The sequence below is a fragment of the Microcaecilia unicolor genome, chromosome 1 (assembly GCF_901765095.1).
Source record: "Microcaecilia unicolor chromosome 1, aMicUni1.1, whole genome shotgun sequence".
NCBI lineage: Eukaryota > Metazoa > Chordata > Amphibia > Gymnophiona > Siphonopidae > Microcaecilia > Microcaecilia unicolor.
This window is the reverse complement of record NC_044031.1, coordinates 123,573,579-123,589,688: the sequence shown is the minus strand read 5'-3', so window position 1 is coordinate 123,589,688 and position 16,110 is coordinate 123,573,579. Positions and strand designations below refer to the sequence as shown.

At 45.9% G+C, this 16,110-nt stretch overlaps 1 protein-coding gene across 3 annotated transcripts in view; it reads left to right on the top strand.

The window, feature by feature from the left end:
• The window catches only part of NMT2 (N-myristoyltransferase 2), a 114,055-nt gene that overhangs the window by 65,577 nt on the left and 32,368 nt on the right, over window positions 1-16,110 (top strand). For all 3 annotated transcript variants that reach the window (XM_030199932.1, XM_030199941.1, XM_030199949.1), the window contains exons 7-9: window positions 969-1,139; window positions 6,940-7,048; window positions 10,867-11,037. In XM_030199932.1, the coding sequence (XP_030055792.1) occupies window positions 969-1,139; window positions 6,940-7,048; window positions 10,867-11,037 (451 nt within the window). The remainder of the gene's footprint in view (window positions 1-968; window positions 1,140-6,939; window positions 7,049-10,866; window positions 11,038-16,110) is intronic.

Genomic DNA, 16,110 nt, shown 5'->3' with positions numbered 1-16,110 from the left:
CCAACTAGCTACTTTTGTCTCCTAGCTCCCTGTCCTATTTTCCTGAACTCCTCCCTTTGCTCCTAACCCCCCTTCCTGGGAAAAAAAAAAAAAAAGAATTCTTGAGCTGGGCCTATATATTTCTGAAGAATATAGTGATCACTTTATACAAAAAGTCAGTAAGAAGCAAGGCTTTTTTTGAGGGATACCTGGGGGTACTGAGTACCATCACCTTTTCCATTGTCTGCTAAAGTTGACCCATGGACCCCAAGTTTTAATGAAAGAGCTCAGACTCTACACACCAATTCGGCCTTGTTAGATTCTGTGACTGGTTGTAGGGGGCCTGGCTATTGTGGGGTGGGTCCCTCGGTGATCACCCCACCTTTGAAAGGTGGCCTAGCATTTTAGTATCAGTACCTTTTTTGCTAGAAAAAAATGCACTGGTAACAAGTAATCTTTTTAATGCAAAATTGTCATCTGAAAGGGAGCTACTGGTGTTTGAAAATCCCTTCAGCTTAGCTTCTCTCAATAGTATGAATGGGGTGCATTTCCAGATTTGTTCAATGCTGACCCTTAACCAGAATCTTCATATATAGGAGCAGGAACAACTAGTGTAGATGGAATAGGGAAATAAGCTTCAACAACAGGTTTCTGCCATAATGCATATTGCATAACAAAATAAAGTATAGGTGGACAACAAAGGAAAATTATCCTTGTTTTATAAAAAAGATGTAATGGAGGTAAGGAACAGGCAAATTGACAGCTAATACTGCAGCACATCCCTTCTCCTTTAGGGGATTTGATTAGTCCTTTTTTGATCCCCGGTGTTCAAAATCTTCAAGTTTAAAAAATTTAAAAAGGCAAGAGTCTAGAATGCTATTATAGATATATAACGTAGCTGGAGTTCTGTGAGCATTAAATTAGAGAAATGTAAATCTTTATCTGTTGAATGTGTTAATTGTTTTCATGCTTTTTTCCTTTCCTGTTAGCGTGAAGAAGATGGTAGAAATCAATTTTCTTTGTGTTCATAAAAAGCTGCGGTCGAAACGAGTGGCACCTGTACTGATCCGTGAAATCACGAGGAGAGTAAACCTGGAAGGGATATTTCAGGCCGTGTACACGGCGGGGGTTGTCCTTCCTAAGCCTGTGGCTACTTGCAGGTATTGCAGGCTCTCCTGATCACAGCAAGAACAGCCCCAAAAAATACCCACACAGGGCCAAATCTCCATAAGGTCTTTGAAATAGACATATTTTAGAACAGGCCTTCTCAACCCAGTCCTCGAGGCAAACCAAGTCCCATCGGATTTTCAGGACATCCACCATAAATATGCATGATTGATTGGCATTCACTTACTCCTTGGTATGCAAATTTATCTCATGCATATTCATAGTGGTTATCCTGAAAACTTGATCGGACTTGGTATGCCCCGCGGACTGGGTTGAGAAACCCTGTTTTAGAATACAGACCCTCATAGATCGAGGTTGCAAACTCTTAATACGAGAGGGCTGTTTAGCTACAGATGTCCTGATTGGTAGCCTGAATGTGTGTTGGTATTTTGGAGAGGAGGGTGCTGTCTGGATGGGTGCACTCATTGCTATCATATAACCCCAATCCTTTCCTCCTTTTCTAGCTATCTCCCTGCCTAGCACTTTATAATCTTTCTTTGTGCCTCCCTTTTCCCCCTCATGCTGCTTTCTAACTTTCTCTTAGCTCCCCTCCTTCTTTTCTGACAATGCTTTCACCTTCCCAGGTACCAACCCATGTTTTTTGCTTTCTTCTCTCAGCCCCACATTTTGTTTCTGCTCCCACCCCCATATTTAATCATCCTCAAAGTCCTTCAGCTACCCCTCATAATAACATAGTAGATTAGACCAGAAAGATTATCAGCAAAGCCCATCCAGTCTGACCAGTAGTCCTGCCCATGTTGCTAAGGATACATCCCAACTGCCAGTTGTAGAGAGTGACTACTTGTAGGATACTGTACCTTATTCGGTACTATTTGTCATCTTTCTCCTTTGTATTGTACTGTGTTTATAGTGGAGTCAGTGGTTATATGGTCCCCTCTGATAACCTAGTCTCAGAGGAGGCTGTAATGTGTGGGAATTCTTTCTCTGACCCTTCTATTTACCATAAGAAATATACCCTTTGGACAAGTGGGGCAATAGGGTTTCTGCCTCCTTACACTCACCCCAAACTATAGTGGATCAGCCACCCCCAAGATATGGGGTGACAGAGAAGACAGAAAAGACAGAGGCTATGTTTCTTCCAAGGGAGAAGTCTTTATTCCTTACGGGTTTAGATAATAACAAAGCAATCAGGCAATAACAAATAGCAATTTGTTATGAGAGGGAGAGAGTTGCCACCGCTGTAAAGAGTTACTCACTGATAATCATCTCAGCCTCTGACTAAATACAATACAACAATGCCTTATATACAGTGGATTGGGCATCAATTCCCTCCCAAATCATACAGCCTTGCAACTTCAGCTAATTTCTGTCTTACTGCATTGTTTACATAAAATGGAACACACTATCTAAGTGTTACGGAATATAGCACACACTATCTAAATGCTTATGGAACACAGCATCTTATAACAAGTCCAAGGTTTCTCTTATAGGAGATTGTAGCCGTCACTTTTGTTACGGGAATTTCTCCAAGACCCAGTCTTATCATTGTTTTGTCTAGTAACTCAACACATCTTTGCCTTCAAACTGTGTACATTCTTAGTGTCCTTGTGGTGTACAGTTAGCGGCACCAGCTCTGTCAGGGAGGGGAAGAGTGCTCCTTGTAAAGTCAGCATTACCTTGAATTCACAGCTTTTAGGAGAGAGTACAGAAAAAATGCAGTTCTCAAGCATTTTAAGTTTTGAGCCCTTAGCTGTGCAATTCATGGGTCATATCAGACCTGTCAGTGGTCAGAAAAGTGCAAATCAATTCATTCCCCTTTGATGATTGTGAAATCATCACCTGTACAGATAATAATCCGCAGGGTACCCATTCGATGTCCATCGATGAAGGGTACAACAGTTGGAAAAGGAAGGAACCCAAACTAAATCTATCTATGCTTGGGGAGCTAAAATAAGCTCTAGAAGGATAAACTCATGTAACAAATAAGCGGCTAAACCAAGAAAAGCGCTGAAGATAAATTTAAACATTCAATTTCATGAAGACAAGATTCAAAATGGGTGAAACAGGTACAAAAAATATATGTATAAAAGAAGAATATATATAATATTTCAACTAAAAGCAGTATGAGCAAAATAAATGTCTTCCTGAAGGAGGTATACTAGCGTTACAGGCAGTAAATGTTCTAACAATAATAAAATGAATAAAGTCAACAGTAGCAGGCCTACACAACATTCATGAAGGAAGTACATTTTGTCTTGTGCCGAAAGTAGAAGCAAGAAGTTTAAAGAGAAGCTCACGAGCACAGAGAATAATGCAACAGACAAAGCAAAAACTAAAATGACTACCAAAAGTGAGATGAAAAATAGACATGAAAAAGGTTTTCCAGTTACCAAAGGTTTTATCCCACCAAGATGTCCAGCTAGTATCAACACCTGAATTGGTAGCTAACTCGTTGGCTAAGGCAGAAAGTCCTTGCAAAGCCTTCATAACGGAACCATCAGGGTCAGTAGTATTAGGAATAAAAGTACAACGACCATGAAGTACAATACAAATACCACCATCTTTGGCAAACATTTGATCAAGAACAAGTCTATTTTCCCAGGCTACTCGACTAGTGGCATCAAGTTGGGCTGCTAAGCCTTGAATGGCATTTCTAGTAAAGTTTATGAATCTTTGTTGATTATAATAAATGTAATTAATCTGATCAACAAAGATTCATAAACTTGGACAGATCAGCGTACAGAGTCTTCCATTTAGTTTGCACTGAGCACTCCATTCTTCCTCTGTCTAGCAATAATGGCATCTGGCCTCCTGAGTCCTTGGGGTATCTTGTCCAGATATACTTGGCTATATGAGTACCTATGTTTCCACTGGGATATCTGATGATTACTGTATTTGCAGCCTGCCAAACAGACCTAACTGATGGTTTATTCCAAAAATCGCGCTCTCTCCTAGTCACCCATCTTGTTTCTCGTGTTCTGTTTCAGCCTCCCATATCCACATCTCCTCTTTTCTGCTTCTTTTCCTTTCCCAAGTCTTTCTTGCTCTTTTACTCTCCCAGTACTATCCCCTTTCTAGTGCTCTTACTATTCTCTGAAGCATGAAGACAATAAAAGTGCTGGGCTCCATGTTCCCACAGTAGCCCTACCACTTTGTCTTTATGTATTCTGCATTTGCAGCCTAATAGGAAGGTATATCCCAGAGAAGATTAGGAGAAAGGAACTACAACAGGGACAATTAGTACATCCCTCCTTCAGTTCCCTAATGGTTGCTGTTTGCATTTCTGTTCCCCATTTGCACAGTTCCCATTTTATTTCTGGACTTGGTAGAGGACTAAGCCTGAAGAGAATTTTTGCAAACTCTACCATAGATGCTAAAGCATCAAATTCCAACATTTCTTATATCAATAACTCTTGTTCTATATGTGTGTTGAATATTTACAAAGCTAGTTTGAGTTGAGTAGCTTTTTACAGCATCAGAAATAGCAGGTATCACTCAATATTCAACCATGTGTACAGTTTATAACACTTGAAGATTGGAGGCCTGCATTTTAGAATAGTTTAAAAAAAAAAAAACCCCTCTTTTGGGCCACGTATCTGGCTTAGTATATGTAGAGTTTCAGCCTAGATGAACCACTGCCATTACAGCAATTTCAAATTATTTTCACTACTGCAGTGGTATAATTTGTACTTTTCTTTAGTGCCTCCTTGTAGGTGTTCCATTCAGGAATTTGTTACTGCAATGTGTCAGGTTGTAGTTCAAAGAACTCCCAGCAGTTGAGTACAGGTGAACTGGTGCACACCCAGCACACAGGACACTCATGCAGTGAAGAGTACTTTTTTCTTTTTTTTTTTCTTTAGCAGCCTCTTTCTGTATTACAGTTCTTTAAAAAAAAAAATCACCAGAAATGGAAACTTGCCTGATGTACATTCTGCTGTGGCTAAAAATTGTGCCAAAAGAATAAGCTGTTCTTTTGAGGCTTTCATTACCCTCATGAGGGCAACCTGTGATTTCGATATTTGTTGTGTTTCATAACACAGCTTGAACAACATACATATGGGGTGGCGGTCAATATCCTTGAAAAACAACGGTTGTAAAAAGAACCAGAGAGGTGTAGGCCAACTCCAAATTTATTTTATATATATATATATATATATATATATATATATATATATATATATATATATATATATATATATATAATTTTATAATTGGGAGTTGGGCTGCACCTCTTTGGATCTTTTTATAACAGTTGTTTTTCAATGTTTTGATTCCTGTTGTATTCCCTTTATAGTATTGTTTAGACCAGGGGTAGGCAACTCCGGTCCTCGAGAGCCGCAGGCAGGTCAGGTTTTCAGGATATCCACAATGAATATGCAGGAGATAGATTTGCAAGCACTGCCTCCATGGTATGCAAACCTATCTCATGCATATTCATTGTGGATATCCTGAAAACCTGACCTGCCTGCGGCTCTCAAGGACCGGAGTTGCCTACCCCTGGTTTAGACCAATATCTTTCCCAGAAACGTTTCCATAGAAGCAGCTGCTTTGGAAGTGTAAAAAAAAAAAAAAAATTGTGTTTTCAGAAATTGCTAGTTAGATTGGCTCCATATTCACTTATAAGAGTTAATGTACCCTTTTGGGAATCTAACCTATATAAGGTGTAAGTTTGTGGGTTTGGGTCAGTGCTTTGCTGGTGTGCCAGTTTCTCACTCATAAAAATGGCCAGCTGGGAATGTTAATGCTTCCAATGGAAAGACCTGAAATGATATACTGCATTGGGGGGGGGGGGGGGGTAAATGATCTGGATATTTCAGTGCTATGTTTTGATAAAAAAATAATTATGGCAACGTAAGACTGTTGAAATATTTTTCAGTGTTGTCTATTTGCCATTTTTAGTAATAGGTTTCAGAATCCAAGTAGTGGACACCACTATTTTTGAGGATTTAAAAATTTTTTGTTTTTTTTTAATAATATTGCCTATCCTGCACTTAAAGAGCTGCTGTTGAGCTGTATTGCTCTGTTCTCCTTAGTTACTCTGGTGCCCTGCAGAAGGCAGTAAGTTGGGTTGGAAAGTGCATGGAGTGAAGGCTCAACATCTGTTGTTGGAGGAGGCAAAGGTGATTTTTCTCTCCATTGCTGAGTCTTATTTCTTTGCACCAGGTTTCAATATACCTGACCAGGGCTGGCAAAACACTTTTTCTAATGTGTTACAGGCTTGCAACTGTAGTACAAAATTTATGCATATTGCTGTAACAGTATTGATCTGCCCTGCTGAATGCAGCTGTAGAGTCTTGTGCTTCAGTTGTCAGTAATGGTGTTGCAGTACCATTGCTGAAAGTGCTAGCCATGGCAATGTAGTCCTGCATCTGCAAACATGCTGGCTGTTGTAGTTTTAAAAAATCAGGTAGAAGGCCAAAAGAAATGTAAGACTCCACTGAATATATTAAACACTGGAATGAACCCTTTCTGCATTAAGCAGATAATTACTATTTGAGTATGGCATAGTTATATCCCTAAACGTACCTTTGCTTCCATATAGTCACTTTCAGGTATAGTTTATTGGCTCAGAGTTATGGAGCACAAAGATTGGAGCCAAGGAAGGTCAAGAATTTAAAAATATAGTTAAAGAACTATACATATAAAGGAGATTAGAGGCAAGATTTAGGATAACAGACCCAAGAGTGCTTATTAGACTTCTTGCTTGCTTCTGTGTATAAATTTAATTTCTGTAGGCCACTGTGCAGGAATGACAATGATGACACTTGGAAAACTTTGGTAGACAGAAAAGAAGCATCAAAATGATCAGGAATTTTTAAATTTTATTTTCAGGTACTGGCATCGATCACTCAACCCTAGAAAACTGGTAGAGGTGAAGTTTTCTCATTTGAGTAGAAATATGACTTTACAAAGAACAATGAAGCTTTACAGGCTACCAGATGTAAGTTATTTTCTGTTTGCAGAGGTTCTTTATGGTTGCTGCAAGGGCAATACATCATTTTTTCCAGTCTGTTTTTGAATACTTGTAATTTGGGGAGATGAAAATTTACACACAACCCACTGGGAGAGAGACTAAAGTTCCCTTGGTACATATCATCCTTCAAATTGCACATAAAATTAAGTTGGGCTTGGATGCTAATTTCCTATCCTCGAGTCCTGCTAGACCAGTCCAGACAAGTGACTTGTGTTCCCTAACCAGCAGATGGAGAGAGAGAACACTTGACTTTCAGTAACATCACCATCAGTATAAGGATTGGTGCAGTCTTGGAACTTCAAAGTTTACTTTTTGCCAAAGCAGAAACTGAGCTTTAAACCATGCAAACAGTTAAAGCATTCAGCAAACAATCCAGACCCCATAAGGGGTCAACACTTAGTTTCAATCTCTGCTAGCTTAACCAGCAATGAGCTCAGTTTTCCTGCACTCCAAGCAGGGAGGGACACATCCTAGCAGTCTGTAGCCTTCTGGGGCAGGACCTGGACTGGTTAAGCAGGTAAGACAAATTTTACCTTCTTTATCAACCTGTTATACCAGTCCAGACAATTGGAATGTACCCAAGCTTCACTGACCAGGGTAGGAAGAAGACAAAACCCAAAACCACCTCCAAGTTTCCAGGCTTATTAAAGATTTGATATCCTGTCCTATGGTTGGCTTTCAGGACAGCTTACAATCTAAGAGAATAGGAAGAGAGCAGCAAAAAGAATAAGAACAAGACAATTAGTTTAAATAGAAGGGGGTGGAACTACAAAGCTGGTGGGCAAAAACATAAGTAGTGCTCCAGAAGAAATCGGGATTCAATCTGGGTCAGCAGTGAAAGATAACTAATGTAGCTAAAGGCATCCTGATAAAGGAGTCAAGATCAGTTTCAGATTAGCTAGGGAAGTCTGCAAGCGAAGAGAAGTAGGAGGGAGCATTCCACAACTGGGGGCCTTGAACAGAGAAAAATACAGTGCCTAATGTGTTCATGGATGATATCACGATAACTGGGGATCAGAAGTTGATTCTGGTGGGGCTGTATGGAATAAGGTGGCGTGAGAGAAATAATGACTCACTGGAGGCCATTAGTTTGAAAACCAGTCAACTTTGTAGGTAATGTGATGATCCAGTGGCAGCCAGTGGGCAACTTTCAGAGCGAACTAAATTAGTGCAGGAGGAAGAATTAAGGAACGAATAGAGCAAATCAAATGGAGTTTATAGAATGATCTTTAAACTGCCTGCGAAACTTGGGGCCTGAAAGAGGACCGCCTTGCCAAAGACAGTCTTTCCAAGCCCCTGCATCCAATCTGTAATACTTGATTAAAAAAAAAAAAAGTAACGATGACCAGATCACTACCCTGCAAACATCTTCCAGGGTAACAGCATTCATAGTCCAGGCTAAAATCCAAAACTGATCCAGATTCTCCATGAGGATAGTCTCTTTGCTGATCCCAAGGCCAATCTGGAGCCACCAGGATCAACAGGTTAGGGTTCCTTGCAGTCCTGTGCAGAACTTGGCCAATGAGCAGCCAAGATGGAAACACGTACAGAAGACGTTCTGAAAGCCACAGTTAACTGACTGTGGCAAACGTTTTGGGATCTTGCCAGGTATTTATGACCTGGATTGGCCACTGTTGGAAACAGGATGCTGGGCTTGATGGACTTTTGGTCTTTCCTAGTATGGCAATACTTATGTACTTATGAGAGGACTGACTTAGGTGGTCCTATTTATAGGGTGACCTTGGCCAGTCAAGTGGGGAATACTGGCACTTAACCAGCCAAGTGCTAACTCCGTCCCTTGGAATGCCCCCAGAATAGTTGCTTTAGGCGTTAACAGTCATTTTCAGCAGCATCAAGTGGTTAAATGTAGCTGAGAATGACTGATTAGCCCCAAACAAGCAACTTAACTGGCCAGGGTCCATTTCTGGCCAGTTAAATCACTTTGAACATGGTCTCTTCAGGGTTGATTACTAGCTTTTCCTATATTCCTTTTATCTCCTGTCCAGTACTCCCATTGCCCCCTCTGTGACTCTCCTTCCCCAGTCTCCCATTCCTCCCCCATCTTTCACTTGCTCCCTAGTCCTCGGTACTCATTGTCTCAGTCCTCACCTGCCCTCCACTGCCTCTCCTCCCCTCACCAGCCCCAGTTCCATCCCTGCCTCTCCTTCCTTCCTCTACCTTCAAGCCATTCTTCTATCTCTTCTTAGAACAGCGATTTTCAACCACTGTGCCGCAAATGGTCTGCAGGTGTGCCGTGGGAGTTTGGGAAGGGTCATTTATTAGTAGATCCATTGGGGGAATTTGAGAGAGGGCAGAACCCAGGGCCGGTCTTAGGCAAGGGGCTACCAGGGGCCATGTGGCCTGGCATGTCCAGGGCTTAATTTGTGCTGGAATCTTTCTGTTTTCAGAAGGGATGTTACCATCCCAGTGTTTTCTCCCACCATGCTGTCTTGCCTTCCCCCCACCCACCCAGACTAGCTCATCTCACTCCTGGCTGCCTCTCCTCCAGCCAGTGATCCGTCATCTCCTCTTGCCACCCCCCCCCCCCCCCCCAAAGTACATTTTAAAAGTATTTTTTTTCCAGAGCTCTCCGGCAGTAACAATTCACACGTGCCTCTCACCCAGAGCTCACAAGCCTTCTGTCTGACACCACTTCCTGTTTCTGCATAGGTGGGAAGTATCACTGAGCTCCAGGTGAGCAAGCACATGTGAAACATTTAAAAGGTACTCGGGGGTTGGGTTGAGAGGTAAGAGGAGATGCTGGATTGCGGGGGGAGGGATTGAGTAGGGTTGAAAGGCAAAAGCAAATGCTGGATTAACGACTGGAGAGGGAACAGGAAGGAGAAGTGCTGGAACATTGATTTGAGGGGGGGAGGGGGAAGAACGAGAAATGCTGGACCATTGATGGTGGGGAAAGGAGGAATACTGGACCAACGCGGGGTAAGGAGAAGGAGGAATGCTGGACTATTTTGTGGAAGAGTAGGAGAAATTCTGGAGTATTGGTGAGGGGATTAAGGAGGAATGGTGAACCATTGGATGGGGGAGAAAAGATCAAATGGTGGACCATTGGTGTTGAGGGGGGGTGGAAGAACAGAACAAATGCTGGACCTTTGGTATGTGTGTGTGTGGGGATGGGGGAAGAGCAAATGACTGATGGTGTGCCTTGACAATTTTAGCACCTTGTCAGTGTGCTGTGAGATGAAAAAGGTTAAAAATCGCTGCCTTAAAGTGTACCCCATCTTCTATTGCCTCTCTTTCACCATCTTTTAACCCCATTTTTGCCCTCACTGAACTCCTTCAGAGACCTATCCCCTTCTTCTCGTACCCCTCCCCAGTCCCCCCATCCCTTTTTAATGCCTCTCATTTTGTCTCCAGTCTTCCAGCCTACCTGAAATACAAAGGCAGAATACAGAGTATTTCAGCTTTACTTCACACAGTTTTGGGTTGTAGAATTGCACATTTGAAAGCATTTAACATACAATTGGATCAGCATTAGAATTATCCAAGGAAAATAATGTATAGGAGGTTTTGGGACCACCTGTCCCTTCACATCTAAGGAAGTATTATCTTTGGATAATTTTAATGTTTGGCCAGTAATGGATATCATATGATACAACAATCCATTTTTCTCCAGGACCAGTGTAGGCATTAGAATGTCACACTAATGAGCATTTTACAGCGAATGGCATGGGCTTACAGCAAATTAATGTGCATTATGTAACCTCTGTATAACTTCCTCTGTTTTTTGTGTCCTTTTTTTTTTTTTTTCTTCTGTTCCTGGCAAGGCCACAAAAACTTCAGGTTTGAGACAAATGGAATGCAAAGACATTAAAGCTGTACAGCAGTTACTCAGCAGCTATCTAAAGCAGTTTAATCTTGCTCCTCTAATGGATGAAGAAGAGGTCTCTCATTGGTTCCTGCCACAGGAGCACATTATTGACACCTATGTAGTAGAGGTAATTTAAGCAAATAAACTGTGAGCATATTGTAAAATAAAAGATAAGTATATGGGTTGTTTTGCTCACTTCTTTCCCATATAGGTATTGGGTGTGTACGTTTTTGCAAATTTATATTTATTATATTTCTCAGAGGACAAGCAGGCTGCTTGTTCTCACTGATGGGTGACGTCCACGGCAGCCCCCTCCAATCGGAATCTTCACTAGCAAAGGCCTTTGCTAGCCCTCGCGCGCCGATGCGCACCATGCATGCGCGGCCGTCTTCCCGCCCGAACCGGCTCGTGTTCATTAGTCTTCTTTTGTCCGCGCTCGGGACGGTCGTGTTCTGCGCCGTTTCGTGCCCCTCAAGTTGACCTCGCGCGTCTTCGCGATTTACGCTAAAAAAAAAAAGACCTTTACGGTCTTTACCCCTTTCCCGTGCTTCCAGCTTTTGCCCCGCGTAAGTTTCCTTTTGCTTTCGGGACAGGCCTTTTTGGCTTCGGTACGGGTTTTTTCTCCCTTCTTTTTGGTGCCTTCCGTCGTCGCAAATTTTGATTTCGCCGGCGTGATTTTTCCGCCCATGTCATCGAAGTCTTCCAGCGGCTTCAAGAAGTGCACCCAGTGTGCCCGGGTAATCTCGCTCACTGATAGGCACGCGTCGTGTCTTCAGTGTCTCGGGGCTGGGCACCGCCCGCAGGCCTGTAGTCTTTGCGCTCTTTTGAAAAAGCGGACTCAGGTAGTGAGATTGGCCCAGTGGAACGCGTTGTTCTCGGGCTCTTCGACGACAACAGCACAGGACGCACCGGGCGCATCGGCGTCGACAGCATCAACCTCTGCATCGGCTGTTTCATCGGTACAGAGGCATCGAAAGGCTGCGTCGACGTCGGTGGTACTGAGGCCTCCGCTGTTGCTGATGTCGTTGGACGGTGGTGCTTCGTCTGGAGTGCAGGTGAGGGCTGTCCATTCCCCTGCTGGTGGCGGTGAGCCTTCGGGTGGGTCTCCCCCTACGCTGAGGGCTCCTGTGGTACAGCCCCCCCCCCCCCCCCCCCCCCCCTGAGATCGACCTTCTTCGGCCTCGGCCCCGAGGAAGCGACAGTTGGATTCTACGTCCTCCTCGTCGGTACCAGGAAGCTCCGGTGACATGCTTCGCTTGAAGAAGTCAAAGAAGCATCGTCACCGGTCTCCTTCCCGTCTCGGTACCGAGAGCTCTGGGTCGCTGAGGCAGTCGGCACCCAGTAGGCATCGGCACCGGGAGGACTGCTCTGTTCAGGAGGTGTCGATGCGCTCCCCCTTGGACAGCCCGGAACCGCCTCCACGCCCGGAACAGACTCTGACCTCGACACCTGCATCGGCTTCTCAGTCTTTCTCCACAGCCGCTCTGCACGAGAGTCTCCGGGCCGTTCTTCCAGAGATTCTGGGAGAGCTGTTGCGCCCTTCTCCGGTATCGGAGGTGCTTGTGCCACCGGTACCGTCAAGTGAGGCGACGGCGGGCCCCTTGCCCGAGGTGAGGTCCCCGGTACCGCTTGAGGTACCAGCTACGGCCGCCTCCCAGGCGGACTCCCCGACGACGTCGGCGGAGGGAGCTTCGCCGTTGCTGGCGAGGGAGTCCACCTCTCGACACTCCTACCGTGGCCGTGTTTCCACGGAGTCGAGTCGGGCACGGCTTCAGACACAGGTTCGTGAACTTGTATCTGATACCGATGGTGAGGCCTCGAGGGAGGAGGAGGAGGAGGAGGACATCAGATATTTCTCTGACGAGGAGTCTGATGGCCTTCCTTCTGATCCCACTCCCTCTCCTGAAAGGCAGCTTTCTCCTCCCGAGAGTCTGTCTTTCGCAGCCTTTGTCGGGGAGATGTCTACGGCCATCCCCTTCCCGGTGGTTGTGGAGGATGAGCCCAGGGCTGAAATGTTTGAGCTCTTGGGCTATCCTTCTCCACCTAAGGAAGCGTCCACAGTACCCATGCATCATGTCCTAAAAAAGACATTGCTGGCGAACTGGACCAAGCCTCTAACTAATCCCCACATTCCCAAAAAGATAGAATCCCAATATCGGATCCATGGGGACTCCAGAACCTTAGACTTCTTTGGGAGGAAGGCCTATCGTTCCTCTATGCTCGTGGCCAAAATCCAGTCTTACCAGCTCTACACGAGCATCCATATGCGGAACAATGTGCGGCAGTTGGCGGGCTTGGTGGACAAGCTCCCTCCTGGGCAAGCCAAGCCGTTTCAGGAGGTGGTCAGGCAGCTGAAGGCATGCAGAAAATTCCTGGCCAGAGGGGTATATGATACCTTTGATGTTGCGTCCAGGGCCGCTGCTCAAGGTGTGGTGATGCACAGACTCTCATGGCTGCGTGCCTCCGACCTGGAGAATAGGATCCAGCAGTGGATTGCGGACTCTCCTTGCCGAGCGGACAGCATTTTTGGAGAAAAAGTCGAACAGATGGTAGAGCAGCTCCACCAACGGGATACCGCTTTCGACAAGTTCTCCCGCCGGCAGCCTTCAGCATCTACCTCTTCAGGTAGACATTTTTATGGGGGAAGGAGGGCTGTTCCCTACTCTTCTGGTAAGCGTAGGTACAATCCTCCCTCTCGACAGCCTGCGGCCCAGGCTAAGCCCCAGTGCGCTCGCTCTCGTCAGCAGCGTGCGCCTCAGCAAGGCCCCACGGCTCCCCAGCAAAAGCAGGGGGCGAGCTTTTGACTGGCTCCAGCAGAGCATAGCAGACATCAACGTGTCCGTGCCGGGCGATCTGCCGGTCGGGGGGAGGTTGAAAGTTTTTCACCAAAGGTGGCCTCTTATAACCTCCGACCGGTGGGTTCTTCAAATAGTCCGACACAGATACACCCTCAATTTGGCCTTGAAGCCTCCAAATTGCCCACCGGGAGCTCAGTCCTACAGCTTCCAGCACAAGCAGGTACTTGCAGAGGAACTCTCCGCCCTTCTCAGTGCCAATGCGGTCGAGCCCGTGCCATCCGGGCAAGAAGGGCTGGGATTCTATTCCAGGTACTTTCTTGTGGAAAAGAAAACAGGGGGGATGCGTCCCATCCTAGACCTAAGGGCCCTGAACAAATATCTGGTCAAGGAAAAGTTCAGGATGCTTTCCCTGGGCACCCTTCTTCCCATGATTCAGGAAAACGATTGGCTATGCTCTCTGGACTTGAAGGACGCCTACACGCACATCCCGATACTGCCAGCTCACAGGCAGTATCTGTGATTTCAGCTGGGCACACGTCACTTCCAGTACTGTGTGCTACCCTTTGGGCTCGCCTCTGCGCCCAGAGTGTTCACGAAGTGCCTGGCTGTAGTAGCAGCAGCGCTTCGCAGGCTGGGAGTGCACGCGTTCCCCTATCTCGACGATTGGCTGGTGAAGAACACATCCGAGGCAGGAGCTCTACAGCCCATGCAGATGACTATTTGCCTCCTGGAGCTACTGGGGTTTGTGATAAATTATCCAAAGTCCCACCTTCTCCCAGTACAAAGACTCGAATTCATAGGAGCTCTGCTGGATTCTCGGACGGCTCATGCCTATCTCCCAGAGACGAGAGCCCACAACTTGTTGTCCCTCGTCTCTCGGGTGCGAGCGTCCCAGCAGATCACAGCTCGGCAGATGTTGAGATTGCTGGGCCACATGGCCTCCACAGTTCATGTGACTCCCATGGCCCGCCTTCACATGCGATCTGCTCAATGGACCCTAGCTTCCCAGTGGTTTCAGGCTGCTGGGGATCTAGAAGACGTAATCCACCTGTCCACGAGTTTTCTCAAATCCCTGCAGTGGTGGATGATTTGGTCCAATTTGACTTTGGGACGTCCTTTCCAAATTCCTCAGCCACAAAAAGTGCTGACTACGGATGCGTCTCTTCTGGGGTGGGGAGCTCATGTCGATGGGCTTCACACCCAGGGAAGCTGGTCCCTCCAGGAACAAGGTCTACAGATCAGTCTCCTGGAGTTGCGAGCGGTCTGGAACGCTCTGAAGGCTTTCAGAGATCGGCTGTCCCACCAAATTATCCAAATTCAGACAGACAACCAGGTTGCCATGTATTACAACAACAAGCAGGGTGGCACCGGATCCCGCCCCCTGTGTCAGGAGGCCGTCCGCATGTGGCTGTGGGCTCGCCGTTACGGCATGCTGCACCAAGCCACATATCTGGCAGGCGTAAACAACAGTCTGGCCGACAGGTTGAGCAGGATTATGCAACCTCACGAGTGGTCGCTCAACTCCAGAGTAGTGCGCCGGATCTTCCAAGTGTGGGGCACCCCCTTGGTAGATCTCTTTGCATCTCGAGCCAACCACAAGGTCCCTCAGTTCTGTTCCAGACTTCAGGCCCACGGCCGACTGGCATCGGATGCCTTCCTCCTGGATTGGGGGGAAGGCCTGATGTATGCTTATCCTCCCATACCTCTGGTGGGGAAGACTTTGTTGAAACTCAAGCAAGACCGCGGCACCATGATTCTGATTGCTCCGTTTTGGCCGCGTCAGATCTGGTTCCCTGTTCTTCTGGAGTTGTCCTCCGAAGAACCGTGGAGATTGGAGTGTTTTCCGACCCTCATCACCCAGAACGAAGGGGCGCTTCTGCATCCCAACCTCCAGTCTCTGGCGCTCTCGGCCTGGATGTTGAGAGCATAGACTTTGCCTCTTTGGGTCTGTCGGACGGTGTCTCCCGTGTCTTGCTTGCTTCCAGAAAAGATTCCACTAAGAGGAGTTACTTCTTTTTATGGAGGAGGTTTGCTGTCTGGTGTGACAGCAAGGCCTTAGATCCTCGCTCTTGTCCTACACAGACCCTGCTTGACTACCTTCTGCACTTGTCTGAGTCTGGTCTCAAGACCAACTCTGTAAGGGTTCACCTTAGCGCAATCAGTGCATACCATTACCATGTGGAAGGTAAGCCGATCTCAGGACAGCCTTTAGTTGTTCGCCTTTAGTTGTTCGCTTCATGAGAGGTTTGCTTTTGTCAAAGCCCCCCGTCAAACCTCCTACAGTGTCATGGGATCTCAATGTCGTTCTCACCCAGCTGATGAAACCTCCTTTTGAGCCACTGAACTCCTGCCATCTGAAGTACTTGACCTGGAAGGTCATTTTCTTGGTGGCAGTTACTTCA